The sequence below is a fragment of the Pisolithus orientalis genome, assembly GCF_024613125.1.
Source record: "Pisolithus orientalis strain OTSU chromosome Unknown F5J12scaffold_11, whole genome shotgun sequence".
In the NCBI taxonomy this organism is placed as follows: Eukaryota; Fungi; Basidiomycota; class Agaricomycetes; order Boletales; family Pisolithaceae; genus Pisolithus; species Pisolithus orientalis.
Genome location: NW_026260792.1, coordinates 978,417 through 993,981, shown reverse-complemented (window position 1 = coordinate 993,981; position 15,565 = coordinate 978,417). Strand labels below are relative to the sequence as shown.

The 15,565-nt window shown below is 44.3% G+C and overlaps 9 protein-coding genes across 9 annotated transcripts; 4 read left to right on the top strand and 5 right to left on the bottom strand.

Annotated features, from left to right (window-relative positions):
* Positions 1-848: 848 nt before the first annotated feature.
* On the bottom strand, positions 849-2,041 carry F5J12DRAFT_782305 (uncharacterized protein; the record flags this gene model as incomplete). Its single annotated transcript, XM_051742705.1, has 5 exons — positions 849-885; positions 1,123-1,300; positions 1,353-1,513; positions 1,631-1,804; positions 1,890-2,041. 5 exons carry the CDS (start codon positions 2,039-2,041, stop codon positions 849-851), a joined length of 702 nt encoding a protein of 233 aa, XP_051600935.1.
* A 3,002-nt stretch (positions 2,042-5,043) lies between these two features.
* F5J12DRAFT_892045 (uncharacterized protein) lies at positions 5,044-5,246 on the bottom strand (the record flags this gene model as incomplete). Its single annotated transcript, XM_051747539.1, has 2 exons — positions 5,044-5,124; positions 5,178-5,246. 2 exons carry the CDS (start codon positions 5,244-5,246, stop codon positions 5,044-5,046), a joined length of 150 nt encoding a protein of 49 aa, XP_051600934.1.
* A 116-nt stretch (positions 5,247-5,362) lies between these two features.
* On the bottom strand, positions 5,363-6,148 carry F5J12DRAFT_892044 (armadillo-type protein; the record flags this gene model as incomplete). Its single annotated transcript, XM_051747538.1, has 4 exons — positions 5,363-5,499; positions 5,551-5,947; positions 6,002-6,013; positions 6,068-6,148. The coding sequence occupies 4 exons, from the start codon at positions 6,146-6,148 to the stop codon at positions 5,363-5,365; spliced, it is 627 nt and encodes a 208-aa protein (XP_051600933.1).
* Positions 6,149-7,050: 902 nt separating this feature from the next.
* Positions 7,051-7,389, bottom strand: F5J12DRAFT_688222 (uncharacterized protein; the record flags this gene model as incomplete). The annotated part of the gene is made up of 1 exon (XM_051740345.1): positions 7,051-7,389. A coding segment is annotated over one exon (339 nt), but the record flags the coding sequence as incomplete, so codon positions are not given.
* Positions 7,390-7,396: 7 nt separating this feature from the next.
* On the bottom strand, positions 7,397-7,952 carry F5J12DRAFT_892043 (uncharacterized protein; the record flags this gene model as incomplete). The annotated part of the gene is made up of 2 exons (XM_051747537.1): positions 7,397-7,628; positions 7,684-7,952. The coding sequence occupies 2 exons, from the start codon at positions 7,950-7,952 to the stop codon at positions 7,397-7,399; spliced, it is 501 nt and encodes a 166-aa protein (XP_051600931.1).
* Positions 7,953-9,201: 1,249 nt separating this feature from the next.
* On the top strand, positions 9,202-9,764 carry F5J12DRAFT_719486 (uncharacterized protein; the record flags this gene model as incomplete). The annotated part of the gene is made up of 2 exons (XM_051741171.1): positions 9,202-9,393; positions 9,447-9,764. Coding segments are annotated over 2 exons (510 nt in total), but the record flags the coding sequence as incomplete, so codon positions are not given.
* Positions 9,765-9,962: 198 nt separating this feature from the next.
* F5J12DRAFT_782303 (uncharacterized protein) lies at positions 9,963-11,412 on the top strand (the record flags this gene model as incomplete). Its single annotated transcript, XM_051742704.1, has 6 exons — positions 9,963-10,262; positions 10,446-10,479; positions 10,519-10,665; positions 10,750-10,830; positions 10,925-11,038; positions 11,234-11,412. 6 exons carry the CDS (start codon positions 9,963-9,965, stop codon positions 11,410-11,412), a joined length of 855 nt encoding a protein of 284 aa, XP_051600929.1.
* Positions 11,413-12,428: 1,016 nt separating this feature from the next.
* Positions 12,429-13,665, top strand: F5J12DRAFT_935998 (uncharacterized protein; the record flags this gene model as incomplete). Its single annotated transcript, XM_051749625.1, has 2 exons — positions 12,429-12,853; positions 12,904-13,665. The coding sequence occupies 2 exons, from the start codon at positions 12,429-12,431 to the stop codon at positions 13,379-13,381; spliced, it is 903 nt and encodes a 300-aa protein (XP_051600928.1). The 3' UTR covers positions 13,382-13,665.
* A 9-nt stretch (positions 13,666-13,674) lies between these two features.
* On the top strand, positions 13,675-14,250 carry F5J12DRAFT_935996 (uncharacterized protein; the record flags this gene model as incomplete). Its single annotated transcript, XM_051749624.1, has 1 exon — positions 13,675-14,250. The coding sequence occupies exon 1, from the start codon at positions 13,729-13,731 to the stop codon at positions 14,248-14,250; it is 522 nt and encodes a 173-aa protein (XP_051600927.1). The 5' UTR covers positions 13,675-13,728.
* Positions 14,251-15,565: the final 1,315 nt, after the last annotated feature.

The following is a 15,565-nucleotide window of genomic DNA, read 5'->3' as shown; positions in this document are numbered from 1 at the left end:
CTGACCCAGAGGATCAGCACAAAGCATGTGACAGCCTTCAGCCTTGGTTCACCAAAAAAACACTTTCAACATTTGCTCGTCTTTGCTCCCTCCAACTTTTGGAGGATGACAAGCTGCAGGATTGTCAAGTCTATAGAGAGGAATATACTCAGACTTCAAGTTGGTTGAAGCTGAACAATTAACTACCTATAGAGAGGAATATACTGTAGGTAGGTAAGTAAGTGTTCCAATATAATGAATGGAAGGAGTCCCACCTCAGACTTCAAGTTGGTTGAAGCTAAGGTGCAGTAAGGAAAAAAAATAAACTGCTAAGTGTCCGCTTTTGGATTACATAATGCTGTGCTCGGTGAACCACAACTAAGGTAAAAGTGATAAACTCCAACACCAACATCATGCCAGTGCCATCTCCTATGACACTATGGGCCTGCCAAAGATTTGGTGGAAGGATACCGAAAACTGGACATCCATGCTGTACAAAGGTGAAGAGATCCAGTTCAGGGATCTGTGCTCCATGTTTGCAGACACAGAAGCAAGGCTTGTGGAGCTATGGGAACATTGTGTCCTCAATGGCACTGCACAACTCATTGATGGAGTTGTGCATAGTGGATGACCTCACCAACAGAGAGGTGGGGTATTCCCTTGTTGCAGATCCCAGGAACAGTTTCCAAATCTCATAATTGTTTGGCCCTGTTAGTGTGGGCAAGTCAGTTGTGGTGGTGCTAGTAGTAGCTGACATCTTGAGTAGTGAAGCTCAGGTGCCTGTTATGCCAGTAGGTCAGCAAACCAAAGGATTTTCAGGGTGGGAAAAATTTTTTGGGGGTGCAAGTCATCTGGTGCTGTGTGAGGAGCTAGGATGCACCCTTGGGGTTCATAACCTGACAAAAACTAAATAGAAAATAGCTCAGCCACTGCCTGAGTATGGGCAAGATGACTGAGGGTTTTGTAAGTAAGAGAAGAGAAGTATATATATGTGAAAACAAGCTCATAAGAACAAGGGACAAGGGGTAAAAAAAGATACTAGTGGTGATACATAACCTGTCAAAAATAGAGGTGTGGGAAAAAAGGCTGGTTTGTCTAAGGTTCACCTAAGGTTCATCAGAGGTTTGTCCACTGGCAACTTACATAACCTTGTCACTTGTTGACACATGCAACATCTCTACCATATCTTCCAGGTATTGTTCAACCTGAGTGCGACAGTCCTTGTCATCATAACAAACATATAATTTGAGTAATTTGTGCAGGTCCTTGATGAATGACTTGATTTGTGCAGGTGTCAGCTTAGTGCCTTCAGCACTGAATGCTATGAACAAGAATATCTGAGACCAAATTATCGAAGCCATGATTGCACTTACCAATCCATGATTGGGTTACCATTTCATACAAAGAATCCATTAAGTGTATGTCACATGACACTGCCTTGCAGTACTGATTCCAACTCAAACTTAAGATCATGTGGCAGAATTTTACTACCTCCCCTTTCAGGAGGCTACTTGTCCCTAGGAATGCCTCATCTCTGAATAATTTTTGTGCAAGTGGAGTGGTGCAGTCATAGATTTGTGCAGCCTCAGCATTGGGTAACTAGTGTGGAATACTGTTAATGCCAGATGATTTGTGCAAGTGCCATACTTACAGCTGGTGTCTTGAAGTCATGTAGGATTTATATGGGGGAGCAACCAGCAGTCTCAAGCACCTTGTCAATAATTCTGTTGATGCCCCATTGCCCAGATCATTTACTGATGAAGGTGGCCCAGGCAGTGCAGCCTGCAGAATCATTATCTGCATCCCACTTGGTGATATAGGCATCCTGTGTGGCACTGGCCATACCCCACACCATTGTGGCAAATGACTTGACTTGGTTTGCAACTCAAGTGGTCCACTCAGGCACATACAATGAGGGTGAATCATCCAGCATGTTATTGTTATTGACTGTGAACCACAGCTCTCCAGGCATCCTGGTCAGTGCTTGCCATGATGCCACACTCCATGGAAGGCCTTCGCTACTGAGCATAAGAAGCACAGCTCTTAATGATTGAGTTGGCATGCTTGCTGTGATTGTTAATGGATATCACAAATGAGAGGGGAATGGTTGGGGGTGAGAGAAGAGAAGGATTGGCAGGAAGGTCAGAAGCAGGTCAATACTTATACCCTCCACCATGTGTTTACCTCATGGTGTGCCATTGGGTAATCTGCTCATGCTGCCATCACCACAATGTGCATGTGCTGTTATCCATCAATAACATTTCAGCCAATGATCTGCCATGTACTTGACTATTTCTCACATGCAATTCCACCTTTGATAATCTATGATAATATAAAATGCTTGTGGGATATATGTTTGGTTCCAGATGTGGCCATCTTGGATGGCCAACTGGCACATGGACTGAATATGATGTGAGTCACATCTCCTTGACCTCTTTTGGCCATCTTGGACAGCTGACTGGCACAGACTGAATGTGACATGGTCTCATCACCTAGACCTCTGTGGCCATCCAAGACAGCCACTGGCACATGGACCAAGGGTGATGTGGTTGAACACCAATTCAATGTCCTTGGCCATCTCAGATGGCTGACTGGCACAAGGACTGAGGGTGACACATGATTGCACACCAATTTGACATTTTTGACTGTCTAGGATGGCCAACTGGCACAAGGCCTGAATTACAGAATTGCATACCATCCAAGACATTGTCAGCTGTCCAAGATGGCCAGCTGGCAGACAATGCCATGGTCATGTGATCGCATCCTCACCAACACTGATGGCTGTCTTGGATGGCCAAGGGCAGATGCCATGTATGTTACATGATGTGAAGGCTGCTGATGCCATCGGGCCATCCAAGATGGCCATTCCAGCACAAGGTGTGTATGTAGCTGGATGTCATCATCACATCATGTAGTGCACTTGGCCATCTTGGATGCAGTCAAATGTGAATGGCTTCCTCACATGACTTCAACACTCATCCCACACCCATTGACATGGCCATCAGACTGCTTGTTCATCCAACCACAACTCCATTGCAGGCAATGACTTCAACAACCACCACTCCCTTCCCCCAACCATGGCATCCCAGAGGTGAAAACACTTGTCCTCTGCTGTCCATAATCTACCACAGCCTACCCGCAAATTGCCCTCTGTTCTCCAATGGCTTTGGTCCTTCAGCTTTCCTATTGGCAATCCCCACCTTGACCACAACAATGAACTATGGCAAAGACATCACATGTTCTTCATCTACATCTCACTATGCCCCAAGTATCTTCAGGCCAACCATTGAACTCCCCCCTCAGTGAACTCCTCGACTCATGCAACAAAGAGACACCATTCACATCTTCTGCATTGGACACCATGCAAGACCTTCCAGGTGAAGTACATGCACACCTGGATTTCGACACCCTGGATTGACACATACCCCTATATGGCCAAGGCCTTTCTCCTCCTATCTCCAATACAGGCACAACTCTACATCCAATGCCAGCACCAACTTGACTCCTAATGCAAATACAGCTCCTGCAAATCCCAGCATCTCTCATTGCCCACCCCAGCTATGGTCACATGTGCTCATTGGACTGCCCAAACTAACCCCAGTGCCAGTATGACTCATACTAAACCAGTTCTAGCCCTGGAACTCATGGTTGTCCCACTTTAACAGTCAAGGCTTCCTCACACCTAACCCAGTCCTCTACTGGTTCTATTTCCACTGCATTGAGTGTGCTGGGGGGTGCATCAGGTGGTGGATGCAGTGCAAGCACTGTGAACCCTCCAGGTTGTAAATAGCTGCATCCCCCCTGGCCTGTAATGGACTCTCTGCAACTAAATCTCAACACAGCACAAATGTCAGCACCCCAAAACCATGTGGTCTAACCATGCTGAGCAACACCCCACTACTTCCACATCCCACATATCCACTCATACATACATCCATGCATTCACCTCTTCCAACACACATGGTAGTCATAGTAGTGCTGATGCACAGGGTGGAGATAATATTGGAGAGAGCCCACCTGGAACTGGGCACACAAATACGCATGGGAATCACAGCAGAGGAGGCAGAGGCAACATGTCAGGTACATTACTATTCTTCCTTGCTTTCAATGGGATATGGGTGGTGTTGGTTCCTTTGTTTTGGTGTTTCAGAAGCAAAATGTTTTTTTAAGGAGGTGGGGAGAGCCTGACACTGACTTGTTCTATGGCATAAAATATGCACATTATTTTTCGTGGCCACACCACCACACCACCACACTCATTTGGCTGCATCATTACTTGTTGCAGTTGCACAACTGCACTACTGCACCCTCTCAACCACAGTGTTACCTTCCACAACCATGCCACCACACCCATTCAACCATGTCATTACTTTTCATGGTTGTACAACTGCACTACTGCACCCTTTCAGCCACATTGTTACCTTCTGCAACCACACCACTGCACCCTCTCAGCTACATTGTTACCCTCTGCAACCACACCACTCAACCACATGTCGCATAATGATACTATGTGTATATTTGTATATGCCTACATAACATAACAATCAATCTCTGCACATTAATGATTGAATTTTGCATGAGGTATATAGAAACAACAATGATTGTATTGGCTAGTAAATTTACCAGGTGGTGGGTAACATGAATGCAAACATATCAATGAATGGTATCATAGAAGTTATTCAAATCTCTGACAACTCTGATGAAAAAAAACTTCACCATCTCCTCCATCAAGGGAGATCAATGAGGTGGAGAGTGAGATTGATGAAGTGAGGGAGACCAACAAGGGGAAGATGGCAGGGAGTGTGAGTCTTCATGGTACTTGTCTTATACATAGTTGCAACCAAGTTCCTGAGTGTATTCCCCATTGTGTCCATGTGGCCTGTAGTTGCATGAGCCATCTGGGCTCTGAGCTGGGCCCTGACTGTGACCTTTGCTGTAGTCTCTCCATGGGGTAGGTGAGTGTTGGGAATATCATCAGGATGTCTTGTATCAGTGAACAGTATGGTAGTAGTTGTCAAATGCTTGTTCAATGCATTCCATCCAGACATGATTAAGCCAACTAAATCATTCCCAAACAAGGCTGTAGAAGGTGGAGTAAGAGTGCTCTTGCAAGCAACACTCAATAATCATGTTAATGAGCTCGATCTAACCAATGGACATGAGCATGATTTTGAAGTAATTAAAATAATGATACTCACCTCTTCTCCTTCCTTTGACTGGATCTTCAAGAGCTTGTGGACAGCTTCTTCATAGTTGAGAGTGTTCATGATAGTAAGGTATATCATTCATCATAGATTGACCAAGTTTGTCCCCATCTGATCCAATATACCTTCTCATTCTTTGGCCACCAAAGGGTCAAAATTATGACACAGGAGTGAAAGAGTCATGTACCTTGCTCTTCTTCCTTGCTTGACTCCTCTGGACCAGATTCATTGTCAGAGCCCTCTCCAAGAATCTCAGCTTTTATTGCTTTGTACTTTTCCTCATTCTCCATGTAATTGGGGTTGAACTTGAGAATATCTGCCCAAATGCTTCAAATACTAAAACTGGTAACAAACAACAGAAACTCACTGAGCCCTTCTTGGACCTGCAACTCCTCTTCAAGGCATATGTGGTGCATAATTTGCTCCTCTTCCTTTACAAGGTCCAACCCATCTGGTATGATTGGGTTGTCCTTATACTTGTCTTTCCAGACCTGCATAAGCACCTCTATCATATATTGTATGTGATGACTGATGGTCCCCTCATTGAGAACATCATGGAAATGGTCAAAAATGAGTGCATTTGCTTTCAGAGAGTTTTCTGCCAGAAATGCGCCAACCTCATGCATGAATCCAACCACAATCTCAATCAAGTCATCCATTTGGCACTCAAGGAGGAAGATGAGGGTTTCAAGCGCAGTAATCTCATGTGCAACAGCCTGATTGACAAGGTGACCAAGGAAAGTTCTCGAAGAATGACAAACAGTCTGTCCAGCATGACATCAACAATTTGAAACAGGCAGGAAAGAATTGTGACTTACTTTGTTGTTATGCTTTAATGCATGTCAAAACTGGCTTATGAGCCAGGTTAAGATGAGCTCTCCCACTTGAGGAAGTTTTGTGTTGATAATGGCCACCAGAGCAGCAAAAACAAGTGTAAAGGGTAAGCTGGATGCCTGTGCTTTCATGACGCTGCAGGTGAATGGTCCTTGACCTCATATGAGGTTTTCTGAGAATGGTTCAGGAATGACCTGCTTGATGTCAGTGACATTGACTCGGTTAATGATACTGGTGATCAATTTGTACAGCACATCCCAGGATGACTGTAATCTTGACTTGACTGAACATGGAGATGAAAAGTCGGTGGCCAGACAAGGATGATTATGTCAGCAACTAGTCATCCATATAGCTACAGTGGCTCAAAGGTGGTTACTCACTGTTCATGCACACTGCTTGCCTGGCCACTGACTTTTCATTTCAGCATTTATGATAGTAAGATAATCTACTATGATTTTACTTGAAGTCTTGAGATGCAAGGTGTGGAGGCATTGGAAGGGGGGAGGTAGCATGTGATTAGTAAGCAGCCACCAAGTGCAGATAAGATAGTATGAGGTGTAGTACTTCAGATCGCAATAGCACACTGCAGAATTACATATAATTTTTGTACTGTCCTCTAGGTAATACACAGGGCTCGAAGAATATGAATTTTTTGTGGAGAAATATGCAGTACTTGCATCACAATCTTGGTTATATGTGTAAAATCAGCCTTTTTTTTCAGACTTATATAGCAGTGGAACTATTCTAATTTTTATACAAGAACCTGAATCTAATTTACCTGGTTCCAAATCTGCAAAAATACTGGCAATCTGACTTGAATTGATTGAGATGTTCAGATTCTAAAATTTAGCCACTACATGTGTGTGATTTTGTTCGTTTAGCTGTGCCCTCAGTTTTGAAAATGGCTGTAATTTGAACAAGGTCTCAAAACACTATACATTGCAACAAACTGAAGTTACATTGTAAGATGCTACATCTCTATGTACAACAACTACGTAGGTATGATTTTGTGGACAAGGCAATCTTTAACATGAGTAATGAATTGATGAGAATGTGCAAGTGGTTTGTTCAGGTTCATTATATGTGAAAACATATGCCTCTTACAATCCACACCAACCTGGCCAAATTGCAATCCTTTGAAGTGATCAATAGCTTTGTCCAAACACCATGGGTTCTTTCCATCAAGGAGGAGTTGCCCCATACCATTCCACCACACTGCAGCCCAATCTTCAGCACACCCTTTGTGATCCTGGCAGCTGCTAGAATGGACAATGGGGGGAAATTCTGCAGTGACCATGCAGATGTACTCATCCAAATGGGACCTGACATAGACATATGTGAGGTAAGTATCCATCCCCATCCAGACACAGTGAGACTTCTTAATACTTTGTCAGCAGGACTTTGCAAAGCCTAGTGAAACCTCTTTCGAAGATGGCCCAAATCTTGTACTCGATGCCTAGATGAATGAGTTTGGAAGGATGGAAGAAGTATGCTCTCTCAATGATGCAAGAGGTGATGAAGCTGAGCATACAGGTGCTGCATTGGAAATGGCAGACAAATTCCAGCAAGTTCTTGAGGTCATCCAAGGAATATTTTGTGGAAGGATGGGGACTAGAATGAGTGAATTCAGTAAGGGTCACCATCAGGGGAGTGCTCAGAGACTTACCACATGAACTTGAATTCGATGAACAAGTCAAAAGTTTGCACAGTCAAATTTTTGCCACCAAGAATAATCAGTTGCCCATCAACCTTCCCCTCCTGGCTGTCTGGCACATATTGGCCAAGTGAAAAGATGTCAGTGAAGAGTTTGGACTTGTTCACCAAGATGTTGTGATTGAGTTTGTACAGCATATTCTCGACCTGGAAGATGAATGTGCCATTTTCAAAATAAAATTCAGGATGGCAGGTGACTGTCACTGGCACTGATTCAGTCATGATTAAGGTGAAATGGCTTGTGTTCTCATATGTCCCATGTACTGTTATGTCGCATTCTGGGGTTTGGGCTTCAAGCTTGAAGACCCATCCCATTGATGGTGACATTGCTTCCCAGTTCCATCCCTCAGCTGCCTGCAAGTACCACACTGTGGCCAGAAAACCTCATTGTGGCAGTCAATTCACTCTCCAACATCTATCAGCATGCTTTCCAAGTGTGGACCCAAGAGGACAACAATATAATTCACCTTGAGTGTCATCTCAGCTTTCTGGAAGGAAACATGATACATCTCTTTACAGCGATTGAAGAAGACCATGTGGGCACTGACCTGTCCGAGTGGCTCTCGGATGCCACTGAGCTAGTTGGGAAGCTGTATGCAGCAATTGCATGCTATCGAGACAGCATGAGGACTTGGTGAGCAAACTTAAAAAAATGGTTCCCAGTGCTATCAGCCTAACATACACATTCTTCATGCTTAGTGTTGATGAGAACATAGAAATGCTAAAGCCAGTAGCAGAAGTTCACACTGGTTTACGAGGACAGCTGAGGAAGGTCATTGACATCGACATTCTCAAGGAGGTCATTTCAAACTCAAGACACATTCATTCCACTGAACTTGTGTGCCTTCTCAGAATCCATCGAAATACTCTGCACCTTTACATGAGGTGCCATGGCATTAAGTGTATGTACACTGAGATTAGTGATGTGGACCTTGACAATCTCATCAAGGAATTTAAGAAGAGACAGCTGGAATCTGGACTTCATTATATCATTGGGTTCATGTGGGCACAGGGGGTTCACATTCAGTATCACTGTGTAATCCAGTCACTTTCTAGGGTGGATTGCCTTGGTCAAGCTTTATGAGACTGCCATACGAAGACCAGGCACAAGTATCATGTCAAGTAGCCCAATGCATTATGGCACATGGACAGTCACCACAAATTGATTTGGTGGGGGATTGTTATCCATGGATTCATCAATGGGTTTTGCTGCACAGTATGTTTATCAGTCATCTATCTTGCAACATTCATTGATTCATTCTTAGGTTACTGCGATATGTGCTAGCAATAATAATTGGTCAGCAACTGTCCTTCACATATTTAAACAAGTGATTGAAGAATATAGTATGCCTTCCCATGTACATGGAGACCGCAGTGGTGAGAACCTTGACATCGCAACCTATGTCATTATGAAGAATGGCCACCACCAAGGCTCATTTATCTGGGGAACATAAGTATATTTTACATTATTTTTGCCAGATGCTGGCATGCATTCTTCACTTGGCTTGAACATATTCACTTGCTTGATGTCAACAACACATCGCATACCTGGTTACTCCATATACTTTTCCTCAATGATATCAATCACAATTGTCAGGTGTTTCGAGAGGAGTGGAATTGCCACCCATTAGGTGGCCCAAGTGCTAACAACAAGAGTCCCAAGGTAAGATTTCAGTTTCGTTAGTATACTACTCTACTCATTCTGTGATATACAAGGATATGTCCCTGTTAGGTAAAATCAAGTTTGGCATATACCAAGATCATGAAGAGCTTGAGGGACTTGGCCTCGCTGATGATGAAGTAATGGATATGGCCGATGTGATTGCACATCAACAGCAAGTACATATTAACCATGAGGCCATGCATGTACCCTCGCTTCGAAATCCATTTAGGAGTGATGAAGATGAGCTAATCTTTTTCAGTGGTCTTCATGAGGTAATTGCTCAGGACATCACACCAGAGAGTTTCAGGTTGATGCCAGTGGAGTGGGGCTCAGACAGATATATGACAATTGAATCTATTCACATTGGTTGATGTGTGGCCAAAGATGTGGACATTTCGTTAGCAGACTCAATTTGGTATTCCCAGGCATGTCTATGGTGCCAGGCTTTATCCATGTTGTCATATTACTTACTAAGTCTTAAACTTTGATCTAGTATGCTGGCACCAATTATAAATTGCATGGTGCTCTGTTCATCTGTCCTTATGCCCCATTTGTTCTCACCCATATCAATGCCAACCAAGGAGGGCCTCTGCCAGGGCAGTGATGGTACTTGCAACTGTGAAGTGTTCTTCCCAAAAAAAGGCAACACCACCCACTGCTTGGAATGTCTGCATGGGATAAGCAAGCATCACAATGCTGATGGTACCTCAGTTGCCACCCAACCTCTCCCTGCCATATCCAGCTCATCAAATGTGGTGAGAATATTCGAAGGCCTTGCTAACAAACATCCCACCAGCTTGTCTCAGGTTGCTCAATTGGATCCCTGTCATGAGGCACTAGCAATGAAATCTTCAAAGCTAGTCCAGAAGGTAACTTCTTCTACTGAGCACAAGGCAAGTATTTCCAGTGGTATGTCTGGATCGTTCAGATTAAGTATTCTATTCTAGGTGTCATCTCAGAGGCATGCAAGTAATCAGAAATTTCATGTCAGTTCTGTTGCCATCATAACTTGTGGATTGGACATAAGTCTGTTTCTTCATTCCAATGTGCAGATTCTTACATTGCAAATTGAAATCAAGGCTAATGGTCAGTTGCTGAAAGACCCCTTACTCTTACCACTTGCAGATAGGAAGATATTCATCCAGCAGCTCGAAGATCATGGATGTTACCTGCAACAAACAATCAAAATTGACACATCATGGTCCCATGACAACATCACCACCCATCTTCATTCTTGGTTCCCCAAAGTCTTCAGACATTTCAATGCACATTGTGAGCAGTCTAATACCACTTCCCAGACTCAACCTGACTGGCAACTTCTTGTTCTGAATAATGGGAAACTTGAGCTCTCCACAGCTGTCCACCCAAACAGTATTGTTCTTGCTTGTTTCAAGGGATGTCAGAAGGCAAGTATAGCTGATAGTAACTTGTGGTTTGGTATGTCACTGCAGCACAATAGTTGCAATCACTCATATTTTTTGAACAGTTACCTGAAACCTGGTTCCACTTGCTGTTTTCAATAAGTGGAAAGTTGAGTTGGACATTGTGGGAATGGACATTGAGGCAATGAGTAATGATGGAAGTGAAGTAATTGAACTCTTGAGCTCTGTTGCTGAGCTCAACATCAATGCCATGGCTGAGACAGGTAATGATTTCCAGCACTATCATCTTTACTAACAGAATAAATTGGTTTTCTTTGAGTAGGCAAGAGGTCTTGCCCAATCACTGTCTTATCCTCCTCCAAGGCGATGGATCAGTGGTCCTTCTGCAAGAAATGCAAGGATCATAAGTCATGTGTTCCCAGCTCTATGACAACATGCTAACTGAGCAATATCTACAGTTAATGCAAATGCACTGCCCACCTGGCCTTGTCAACCTGCAGGGCCCATTTCTGGGCTGGTGATGGTGAAAGAGCTCCTGTCTGACAGTGATGACAACACCCCACCCAACCCATGGTCCACTCAATTCAATCAAACAATGTTGCTGAAGGATGATGATGTCTCTGATATTGATCTGTGAACTTGCCAACCATTTCCCCTCCCCTCCCTGCTCACTATACGTCTGTCCCTAACAGTAGACTGATGTTCATAATGATTCATTCAATGTGATTTGTGATTTCCAGCAATAACATCTGCCCAAATGTGTCAAATGACTAACATTGATATGAGACCACCTTGTCATTGAAAATGAAGACATTCATGTTCATGTTACCCACCACTTGGTAAATTTACTAGCCAATACAATCATTGTTGTTTCTATATACCTCATGCAAAATTCAATCATTAATGTGCAGAGATTGATTGTTATGTTATGTAGGCATATATGAATATACATGTAGTATTGTTATGTGACATGCAGTCAAGTGGTGTGGTTGTGGAGGGTAACAATGTGGCTGAAAGGGTGCAGTAGTGCAGTTGTGTGTGAAAAGTAATGACATGGTTGAATGGGTGTGGTGGCATGGTTGCAGAAGGTAATGACACAGTTGAGAGGGCATGGTAGTGTGGTTGCATGACTGTGACAAGTAACAATGAAGCCGAATGAGCATGGTGGTGTGGCAGTGTGGCTGTGAAAAATAAATGTGCATATTTTACACCATACTTGTTCAATTGGGTTCATTCATTACAGGATCATGCTGGTGATGTATGTGCCCAATGTGTTCAGCTTGGACAAATGGGATGACACAATGCTATAACTGTCATATGACACCACTCTGGAGGAAAGACAACGAAGGGAAGACTGTTTGTAATGCATGAGTGATCAGCTTTTCATTGATCTCCATGAGAGGGATGATTGACATAAACCCATGGTTGGTTCTGGGGTATTGTAGATGTGGCCTCTAGTAAGTCTTTCTTGTCTTGTCTAGTACCATGATGTGAAGAAATTTGGACAGCTACACATTGCATGGCTCTGCTTGGCCTATATCTATGAAGTCTGACATGATACATAAATGATCCTGCCATGACACATCTGCTGCTGCAGCTGCAGCCACAGCATGCTGATCTGTCACAGCTACCAATCACCATTGCAATGCACAAATGCCTGGTTCTAGGTCATCTGGGTCAGGCATGACTTCAGCATCTGCTTCACCTGGCCTGAGTTGCCATGTTTCTCCAAATGTAGATACCCTCAATGTGAGCAAGTTGAATGGTGACACTGGCCTGGGAGGGTTAGGTGGCAGTGTGGGCATCAGTAGACCACTTTTTGAGCTGGTAGTCCTAGGGAATCTGTCCAGTGCTGGACAGCTCTGGACAGCTCTGGCCAGCAAAAGTGATTTACTGATGGGAGACAGATCCCCAATGTTGACTCCAGATCCGATGATGCAGCCTGCTGCATATGAATTTGGGGAAGATGGGGTCATAAATGTTGGTGTTCATGGTGTTGGTGTGCACAGTGTGGGTGTGGTGGGGACAAGTAGGTCAGAGTTGATGGGAGCTTTGGGTGGTGACAACATTATCTCTGGGTATGGGTCCATCCCATCTTGAATCTCAATATGCCCATGAACATGAGTAGCATGGGTCTTGGAGGAGGGGCAGGAAATGGAATCACATTAGGTGGGATCCATATTGGAGGTGTCCTAGGACATGCCTATGCAGGGACTTTTGAACATCATGCATACCCTGGTCTGTATCACCTGGATTATCTGTCCTCCCAGTTTCACTTGGATGCCAGTCTTCCATTTTTGGGTGTCAATGGGGTGGACAGAGAAGAGAGTCCAGGAGCTGCTGCTACTGGCAGCGGTGCTGGAGCAGGAAAGGAAGGAGAGGGAAATGGGGAGGCAGATGTAGATGAACACAGAAGCTCTAAACACTGCCACATGAGCACTGACTCATTGAGCAAACCACCTTCATTGGTGGTTTCATACTTGTCATATGCAGAGAGCATGATGTTGGTGTCTACTGCCCCAACCTCAGTGATATCTGGTCATTCAAAGCCAGGCTTCGAAACCACATGGCCATGTGCATTTGCAGTCAATGTCCACACAGAGTAAAGTTCAGGCACAAGCAATGTCAGTGGGTACACCCCAGTCTCAGGTCCAGAGACAGAATTTTTCAAGGTCACACTCACAAGGACATGGTCATGGACATTCCCAATCTCTTTCTTTGCTCCCACAGTCATCTTTGTTGGCAAATGAACACAGTCACTCACACTCACTCTCCCATTCTGGTATCTCACATTTTCATCCACAGTCATCCCTTGCAGCAGTACATGGACCATTGTCCTCTAGCTCACTTGGGTCTCACATGCACCACATTCCTCCACATCCTTCACAAGCAGACCTCACATCACCCTTTCACATCTCACCATGCATTCTCTTCTCACTTGCAGAGATCAAGCATGGATTTCCCATTTTTCACTCCTTATGGTGTGTTCCATGGATCAGTTTCAAACATGTTCTGGCATCCTCTGATGGTGATTGCTGAACCTGATTGGTCCCCTCAGCCATTCATTCATCTGCTGATGTTGTTGCTGGATGATTGGGCAACTGGTGGTGAGGGTGGGTTGTCATCACCAGGTGCTGCTGCTGTTTCCTCAGCAACTTTGGTTTCTGGTGCATCTTCAGAATCTACTTTGTTATCCACCCTGAATGATGGGAATTCAGGTGGTGCTGGGTCATCTTCCTCCAATGCTGGAGGTGTGGTAGCAACAGCAGGAGGGTTCTTGTTCAGTGCTGGGTTCCATCCACCAATGCTGTTACCTGAGGAGGAGAACCTGTTCATGACATATTTTCACCCCCCAATGTTGTTACCTTCTGAAGATGGAGATGTACAACAGGAGGGAGGAGATACTACAGGGTCTTCTGCTACATCACATAATGAGAATCAACAACACCAATGGAGAATGGACAATGGTAGCTAGCAAGATAGGCAAGAGTAAGGCTGAGTTCACTCCTCCAATACACTTGGTTTGCTTGTTCACTCACATTGCAGGTGCCACATTGTCATTTACCCAGTCATGATCTGTGGCATTGAAGTCACTTTCTCAATTTCTTTTATTGTACATCTCTTGGCTTTTTTTTTGTGGGTGGGAGTAGATGGCATGGCAATCCAATCAAATGAAAGCAACACACATCCCATGTGGTTTTTTCTCTCCTGCTAGTGAGTCCTCCTTGCCTTCTCTAGTACTGTGATGCAATGGAATTTGGGCAGCTACCAATTGCATGGCTCCACCTTGGCCCATATCTATGGAGTCTGACATGATACCTAAACAATCCTGCCATGATGCGACCAGCTGCTGCAGCCATGGCATGCTGATCTGTTGCAGATACCCATGCCTCTCAAAAGTCCTACATCAATGCCAGTAACAATCACCTTCACAATGTGTGAACTCCTGGCTCTAGTTCATCCAGGTCAGGTACAACTTCAGCATCTGCTTCACCTGGCCTGAGTTGGTGCTGGTACCACTACATCAGGTGTGTCAGGTGGTTGATGTGGCACAAGGGTTATGAACACTCTGGAAGTAGAAACGTGAGTAAGTGTTCAAACTTGTAGCATCCAGAAGGGCATCTGTAATAAATTCCTTCAACATTTGAGTGGAATTTGCATATCCTTCTGAGAAACACATGGAGTAATATTTGGGAGTAATAGTCAAGAACAATCAGTTCTGTGGAATGCTCAACATGCATTGGTGCACTGTTTTGGGGTGGGTGACCACAAGTAGACCATAGCAGTTGCAACATTGGATCATTTAGTCCACAGTCACAACTGTAGTCACTGGCTATTGCTGGCAGTGGATGTCCAAGATGGCCAGTGTGCACTGTATGTGGAGAAGGGGTGACATGACAATGAGGTCTTTGTTGTGCATGACTGTCCAGGAAGGCCACATCAGATGTGGGATGTGGTCACATGACCAAGAGGTCTACATTTGTGCATGGCCATCCAAGACAGCCACTTTGGCTGTGGGGATTCAGTCACATGACCATGAGGGCCATGTGGCACATAGCTGTCCAAGATGGCCAGTACATGTGCACTGCTCATGCATGAATATTGTGGTTCTTTTTGTATCATGCCTGCCCTGGCACTATCATTCAACAGCATCATACAATGTTATGGTGATTGTTAGTAGTCAATTCAACTCACTACAAACCTGATGCAGCAATGCAATTCTGGCATGTCTTCAGCATTCATGCAAGGTCATCATGCATGTCAACCAATTCCATACAAATGAGTGGTTT